Here is an 8,398-nt window from a genome sequence, read left to right on the forward strand (position 1 = left end):
TGGTATAACACTTTTTGTTTTATTTAAAAAAAACGAACAAGAGAGACCTAAGGGAATTCTTTTTTACACAAGTATCTGTACTTTCGCTGCTTTTGAATGTCATAAACAATCTGTATTTACATATAATAAATAAGAAATATATATATATATATAAGAAAAGGAGTGTCCAGGGATGGCTGACAGGTCAGGCTTTGCATGAGGCGTCGTCTGCTGTGGTGATCTACTCCTTTGGCAGTGATTTACCTTTAGGAAGAATATCACAATTACACATCTGACAATAATTACTGCATCTCAAAGACACACAATGAATGACAACACAACTTTGTTTCCATTTCACACAGTAAAAAACATTTATGTCATTCTTTTAAGTGGTTTATCCGTAGCTTTGTTTAGAAAACTATTTTAGATCATAAGTTATGATATGGATTTTTTAAATTACCTTTTGCACCTAAGTATGTTAGCACTTCATGATCAAGTGAAAAATATTGTAAGAAAACTCCCCTAGCCCTCTGCTGAGTTGATTCTGCAAAAGCTCCTGTGTTGATGGGGCAGGGACACCTGACAGAACCCCATGTTGACGGGGATCATCGGGCCTCTTTTTTTAAGTCCGTGGCAAACCCCCAGTAGCAGACAACCTGCACTGCAGAATCGCACATTGGAGGTCCACAATGTAACTGTAGTCCTTTTCCACCTTTAGTGTGTAAAGGCTCTACTTCCTGGACTTTTTATTGTACACCTTGCCGTATCTGCCATCAGAGAAAAGATTATGAGCTTAGTGATACATTCATTGTACCTTAAAATGTACAGTATTTTGTTTTTCCGCATAAAATTAAACATACAGAATAGAGCCATCAGCCCTTCTATTTGCTGGTCGGTCAACGTGGTGGTTGTAGTCCAGGCCAGCCAGCATGACGCGAGCAGCGTACACGGGCGGCGAAAAGCAGAAGCGTTTGCTGGCATACATTAGAATATGATTGTGGAAGGACTCCAACTCTGCAGTTGACCTGAGAGCACAGAGGAAAGATACAATTGCTTTACACTCTGCTAATACAAATGAAGAAATAGCAGGACCGATTTTGAAGTACAGTGAAATATTTGCATAGGGCAAAACAATAAATTGAACATAGACCTATGCTGACATACCTAAAATGTAGATATTTGTGTATGCTCTTTAGCCAGCATGCATCAAGAACTGTAGCTACCCCACTTGAATGATGGTCAAATTACTCCTTAAACTGATGTTTCCATTAGTGTTTTATTCGTGACACTCATGTAGACACCGTAAGAGCTACAGCAAAAACACGAACAATAAAAACAAACAAACACAGTCACACCAACACATTAACCAACATCACAATAAAACGATACAGTTACAAAAAGTGATAAACATTACACTTAGTTTACCTTATAACCCTCAAATGGGATGCACAAAACTTCAAGGAGGGAAGAAAACCGTCATGCATCAAGCTGCGTCCTTCACAAAAGTGTGCGCACATACACAAGGCGGAAACACAGCGTGCTTTATATACGTGTTGATGCACGTTTAAGGCCGTATCATAATAAAAGTCCTTCAAAATAACTAAACATAAATCGATACAGACCTTATAAATTCCCTCAAATTAGCAATCATTTACAAGAACCACTTCTGTCAGTCTCTGGTGTGCCACAGAACCCTTCTGGATCCACTCCTTCTCTCTGTCCTCCACCAAGGGACCATGCTGACAGGCTCCAAGGGCCCACGCATGTTCTCCTGTCACATGGTGAAGTAGTCCAGCCCACCTGTCCTATGGCAAAAAAATTACACGTGTTGTGAATAATGTGGTCAATAAGAATAGAAGTCAATTTTGCCCAATAACTACTCAGCAATAGAGGCTGGCCTAGACAGACGAATTTTGATTATACTTACAAAGAAATCTTCATATGTATCTGCAGTCTTGCAGCAATACCAGAAGTGGTTGCAGATATCCTTACTCCACATCTGAAGGATGGTGCACCCCCTTTGCTGTCCTGCATTGACATTGTAGCACAAATACATTTTGGGGATGTCAAATAGGTTTATGAGAAGAGAATTGATGTAGATGATTTTTTTCCAGCTATATCTATCTACAGAGAGATCATGAACTTACTGCATGAATTCTTTTCCCCAAACTTTTGGACCCATGCCACATGTCCAGGGTGTGTCGGACACCGCAGTCCAAGCCCTCCTTCTCCATGATAACAGAATTCCGCATGGTCTCACGCTTGTCAATGTTGACCATGCAGATTATCTGTTTGGATCCATTGTCCATGACAGTGTATGTGCAATAATGTGCACAGAATCCAGGACTGTCCATGCGAGCATCTCCTTTGAAAATTAATTAGAACAAAAATAGAGAAATTGTGATAAGAACATTGTCCGGAATTTGTCCTTTTATCCTGATCCAACTGCATTACAAACCACTGTGCAATGTCTGTCCAGCACTTCATATCTTACAACTAAAATCCTAAGATAAAATAATACATACTTTATCCTACTGTTTTATGTCTCCACTCAGCCGTTTTTGTTTAACTTTTTGTTTTTTTCGTCTTAGTATCACTATGCATCTGCCTTTTCAATACCATCGATTGGGAATAAATACATTTAGATTAAATGGTGCATATTATGAAGTAAGCATGTGTGCTTGTATGTATGTGTGTGTGTGTGTGTGTGTGTGTGTCAAACTCACCCAGGGCTACAACTGGCCCTTTTGACTTGAGCTGGGTGATGAATGCAGCTCTCTTCTCATCCCAGAACTCCTTTATAGTGTCCACACAGTAGGAGTCCTGGATCCTAAAGAATGTCGACCTCTCCACCATCCCCATGTTCATAAACTTCAACAGTAGTGAGATCTTAGCGTAGTTGTTGCCCGACAGCAGGATATTACTGGAAAGCATGAAGTCTCCAGCTAGCATCCCATATTTCAAAATGGGCTGGGAAGCCCACTTCCAAACAGTGTGACCACGAGGACACATCTGAAAAAAAGCAGACGGAGAAAGACATCACATTACAGTAACTACAATGACTAATACACATACTTTTAACATCCTTCGCCATACAGCACTTATGTTATAAGTGTTTTCATTTGTGTATGTTTGAATTGATCCAGAAAAAAGGGTTGGTGTTACAAAGTAAAAACAGTCCCAAAATATGTAATAATCTTTAATGCTAAATAAAGACTCACCCATTCAACGACAGCAGCTGTTCCCCTGGACCTGACATTGATTTCGAATGGTGCAGGTGCCCGGCATTCAGCCTTCCTGATTGGGTCCTTGGCAGAACACATGCTGACAGGGAGAAGGAGATACTCGGCAAGCTGCTTCAGGCTGTCGTGATAAGCAATGGATGCAGGATGGCCAATAATATCATCCTCAACCATGACTTTTGCTGCTTCTGGGAGTGTTGGCATGTCTGCCATAGTTTTATCTGGGGCATTGTCTGGAGCATCATGCACAGTGTCCTCCATGCTGATTTCTTGAAGTGATTCCAAGCAAATTGGAGTCTTCAGAGCACCACCAGTCCTGTTGTAATAAGAACAGCTATGAGAAATAAAAAACAAAACACAATGACTTGACTGTAAGTGGAGCCAGAGTGTATTGAACCCACCTAACACAAATACGAGGCCTAAAATCTGCATCGTCACTGTCATCATCATCTGAGTCCACTTCCCTGGTTACATCTTCTAATGATGACACAGACTGTGTGTCCATATCAGGATTCCAGGTGACGTCTTCATCTTCCCAGTCAATGCTATAAAAAAAAAAGAAGAAAATCAGACAAAAAAACATAATAATTCACACAATAAATACATACAATTTTCCACAAACAGAAAAGTAAAAACATCTCTGCACTCCACACTGCAACTTACATGGAGTTTCGAATGTCATTAAATTCATCTGCATCAACATCAATGTTTAGGTCCAGCGACGACATACTAAAAAGACAGAAAAACACACACAAAGGGAGGAAGTATTACATTACCACATGTCGCTGAAATAATGCACAGAACATGATCTTACTCTAAATTGTATTTTGGAAATAATTGGAAAAAATCATCTTACTACCATAACATACCTTGCATCCAATTGCTGGAGATCTGTTTCCTCTGGGCAGCTAATGTTTAACTCCTGAACGCCAGCTACTGAGAAGTCATCATCTCTGTGAATGTTACAAAATGATATAATATTATCAGTATCAACGTAAAAAAAAGATTTCCATTCATCAAGAGTGCTACACAGGACTGTTGATATTTAGAAATAGAAGTCTTGGGTTTGCAAGTTGATGAGAAGATGTTTTGACGGACCGAAAAAGCATGAAGAGTGATAAAAACTGTTTAGAAGATCCTCAGTTTGCCCTATCCTCTCAAAATAGCATCTACCAGAGGAGAGTCCATAGACGAGCCTGTAATATGATCAATTACTCCACCAACACCCCAACAAAAGTAGAGGGACAACTTGTAACTGTGTTTTCTTTTAGTGTTGTGGGTTGGTGGAGTCTTTCATGATGTTAACTAGTGTGTGAAGTGCTGAACCTTCTAAGGTGAAGGACAGGTTTTGTCCTCAGGCCATCAGACTTTTCAAATGATCTAATTAATTTTCCCTGCCCCCACCACACCAGCCAATAGGCTTCACTTTTCCCCTGGATATACAAGAACATACACATTTTTTTGCAAAATATATTCAGTGCATCCTGTTACGTTCCTCGTGTATTTGTGTGTGTGTGTGTGTTTCTGTTCTGTCTTCATTCATTTCAGGTGGTGATTGAGCATTGGCTGTTTGATGGCACGTGTCATCATTTGCTCTTCCAATCCATTGCTGTGCCGTGGGTTTAAAAGGCTCATTCACAGATCTGAACGCAGACCCTCGCCAGGTCTCATCCGCTTGCGCGTTTTAAGCACTTTGTAAACCAACACCACTGTTCACGTTATGACTTTATGACTGTCGTTTTGAGTAGCCTAAGCACTTTTGTCCGATCTGAGATTTGAGAACATGGAGAATATTGAGAATGTTTGAGATGCCTAATTAACCTGATTCCATCTAGAGCACGAGCTTCAGCTGTCGCGGAAACACCAACGGGAGGTAGGAAATCATCATTGTTAGTCAGGCGTAGAGTGTTCGCCACTTTTGTACTTTTGTTTTCAGTTAGTATAGTTTAGTTAAGGCGGCGTACCCGCTGAAGAACTCGGTTTTGTTTCTACATTTTTATTTGATAGTTAGTTTAGTAGGTACGATTAAAAATAGATATCAGTTAGGTTTTGATTGTTTCTTTGATTTGGCGACACTCTTGTTTTTTCTTTTTTTTTCTTATATTATCTATATCGAAATAACCTGTTGTTCAAACGACCATTTCATCTTTCATTCATTGAAAATAAACGTTTTTAAACGTTTAATTGTTGTTTCTTGGTTGTCTTTCCTGCATCCACACACAGCAACAGTGTCTCGCATAAATGTTATGTGATCATCCCTTTTACATCTTTAAACACGTAACAATCCCTAAAATATATATGTTTAAACATGGATATATCCCACCAAAGACAACGGTGGCCTAAGCCATGTTCATAGCAGCATCAAGTAAAACTCACCGGTCGGACAGAGACTCATCAACAATAGTTGAGACCGGTGGGGGAGGGGGTCTCATCAATCTGTGTTTCGCTGGCGTGGAAGTTGATGGATCCTTCTCGTAGCTAACAAAACACATATGCCACATCACCACAGTTGTCCCGTTTATAAGCAAAATATTAACGTCATTTTATCACAATTATAATGCAGACACTTGCGACTATGGCTGTGCAATATGTTCAAAATGTCATGTCCTAAAAGTCAGATAAGCAGTATGTACCTACGACCTGTAACGCAACTGGCTTACACCGACAGAGAAGCTAATGTTAGCATTGGGCTAATAGTAGCTACAAAAGTAACTACGTTGCCTAACGTAACATATATCATGGAAATAACAAATCCCCCCGAAGCAAAACAAATAATTACCTGTCCAGCAGAAAGACCGCAACCTCGGCATCGCTTTTCAGGCCCTTCAGCTCCCTCAGTTGTCTCCACCATTCAAATGCTGCAATGTTGACGCGAGTTTGTCCTCTGGCTTTATCCAGTGCCTGTTTCGTTGCAGCCTTTTCTGCCTCCGATTTTCTTTTTTTAGGCTTTTTATCAGGGCGAGCAGTTACCAGCAAAGCTGGCATTGGTAGATTTTGCTGCATTTTCTCTTCCATTGAGCCGCAAACTCCTGCTTACTCGGTGTAGTGAGCTGAATATTTCGGGAACGGTGACATGTGATGAGTGCACGCAGGGCAGCGCACGCAGTGGGGCTCGGGCACGAGACATGAAGGCATCTGATTGGTTCTTTACATTCGTACCGAATGGCAGTGATTGGTCAGAGTTTTTACTGTCCTGCAGCTGCTACAGAGGTCTGATTGTTTTCATTCCTTTTTCTGAACACATAATGTATTGACTACTCTCAGGATGGAAGGACCATTTCACCCAGTATAAAAAAAAAGTGTTTCTGAACAGGATTACCTACCATAGCTTTAAGCTAGACGACGTTACTCGTGATGTCAAATAGTGGAGACTCTGGGAGAATTTGTTCCGTTAAAGGCTGTCACAACAGCTAAAGAAAGCTAAAAAAACTTCTGGATAATGAGTGTTACGACCACAAGCCAGCAACAAGAGCGGAATGTACATGTCCAAAATCGTTTAAATTCCACAGGATGCCATCCGACGAAGAGGGCAAAAGAAAATGGCTCGCAGCACTTAACTTGAAATTTCCGCCTTGTAACATCCACATGCTCATTCCACTTTGTGGACAGACAACCAACAACGGAAAATCCATATCCTGAACTTTGGCTTGGATATGATCGTCCATTAAGGAAGAAGAGAAGACGACGAACTTGTCCGGACGAAGGTGAGACTATTCATTAATGTAATTTACAAGGCTAACGTGTGGATCTGCACAATTATCGAAATCTGGCTTATGATACGGATACAGTATTTTCAGTACAAAGTTCTCATGGCGTGACGGTGTGCTTGAACCATACCTGTCAACACTCCCATTTTTCCCGGGTTTCTCCCGTTTTTTAGCCCTATCTCCTGGACCCCTCCCGGTTTGTTATTTCTCCCGGGAAACTTCCTGGACCCCTCCCGGTTTGTTATTTCTCCCGGGAAACTCCCGTAATGTGCATGGCCCAAACTCATTTATGAATAATCAGAACAATATGTTTGTCTAATGTTGACCAGTTGCCAGATCTTGTATTAAATGCATTATATTCACTGAATCCACACACCATACACAATTTCAACCCGTTTGTCACCTCAACCTGGCAACCTATAACCCAGTTGCGCAGTCGCGGAAAGTTTACCCCGAAAGCGAGCCGATAGACATGGCAGGTGAAGGCGGTGTCCCCGCAAAGAAACCGAAGTACAGTTGTAAATTTATGTTTCCATTTATGGGTATTGCCAGAGTTTTTCCTGCATAGAGAATTATGAGGCGGCCGCCTCCGTCAAATTTCGTGCCGCCTCCGGCTCTCGACAAAACTCAGACAGACAGTCACATGGTCAGATACACTTTTCCCACCTTGATGGTTCTGTTGTGGTTATAAAAAATAATCTAATTTAATACAGTTATAATTTTTCAATGTAAATTATTTAATTTGATCGGTAACAGCCTGGTGTCTTATTATTTTAATTGAATATTGATCAAATTTAAGAATTTGAAATGAAAGATGGAGCATACTGTTAATAAAATTAGGGGGAAAATGCCCTTTATAAGTGTTTTCAAACAGTGATGTAATGAAACATTGACAATTTAAGTTTGAAGGGAGTAAAGCATCTATTTAGGCTATTAAAGGTGCATTAAGCAAGTCTCTGAGTTTTTGCAGAACTATGCCCCCTCTGGCGGCAAGCGAAACTGCAACCAGAGGTGTGCATGCTCACGGACAAAAGTTTTCTTTTTTTTTATCTTACGTGGAGTTTGCGTTGGTGTTTGAAATGAACTATAAGCAGGTCTCTTACAATCCATCTTCTACGGAGAATGCCGGCGAATACACAAACCTGCCAGACATAGCTATGTGAGAGTGCCGTGAACGCGCATGACGTCACGCCCAGTCTAAAATTCCGGCCCGAATCCCTCTTATTTATTTTACTTTACAGGATTATAGAGGCAATCTCAGTGATCAGAGAAGGGCTCATTCAGCCCATCAGGTAATTGTTTAAGCATGTATGGGTTAGAAAACGGGTATTTTTAACATGAAAAGTTGCTTAATGCACCTTTAAGAAAATGTAATTTTGCCAAAAGAAGAACTTTTATTTTAAATAAATGTTCATTTTAAATCAGCCTACTTCAGTGTGATATGTCCGGCATTGAATTCATCCACTACCC

General features: G+C 40.5%; 1 protein-coding gene across 4 annotated transcripts; it reads right to left on the minus strand.

Moving 5' to 3' along the window:
- On the minus strand, positions 1-7,309 carry LOC311084901 (uncharacterized protein). 4 transcript variants are annotated; one of them, XR_014606663.1, is made up of 15 exons: positions 6,001-7,309; positions 5,598-5,699; positions 4,091-4,174; positions 3,885-3,950; positions 3,623-3,766; positions 3,201-3,537; positions 2,706-2,991; positions 2,127-2,344; positions 1,907-2,007; positions 1,602-1,779; positions 1,405-1,467; positions 1,144-1,288; positions 840-1,004; positions 440-746; positions 1-243 (listed from the first exon to the last, which is right to left on the minus strand). XR_014606663.1 is itself a non-coding variant. In XM_084117191.1 (10 exons), the coding sequence occupies exons 1-10, from the start codon at positions 6,234-6,236 to the stop codon at positions 1,754-1,756; spliced, it is 1,605 nt and encodes a 534-aa protein (XP_083973317.1). In that variant the 5' UTR covers positions 6,237-7,309; the 3' UTR covers positions 1,622-1,753. The 4 variants fall into 4 exon arrangements, 1 of the variants encoding a protein (XP_083973317.1); XR_014606664.1 differs by having other exon boundaries at positions 1,405-1,474; XR_014606665.1 differs by having other exon boundaries at positions 1,405-1,779.
- Positions 7,310-8,398: the final 1,089 nt, after the last annotated feature.

The sequence above is a fragment of the Abramis brama genome, assembly GCF_963993115.1.
Source record: "Abramis brama genome assembly, chromosome: 6".
Taxonomy (NCBI): Eukaryota; Metazoa; Chordata; class Actinopteri; order Cypriniformes; family Leuciscidae; genus Abramis; species Abramis brama.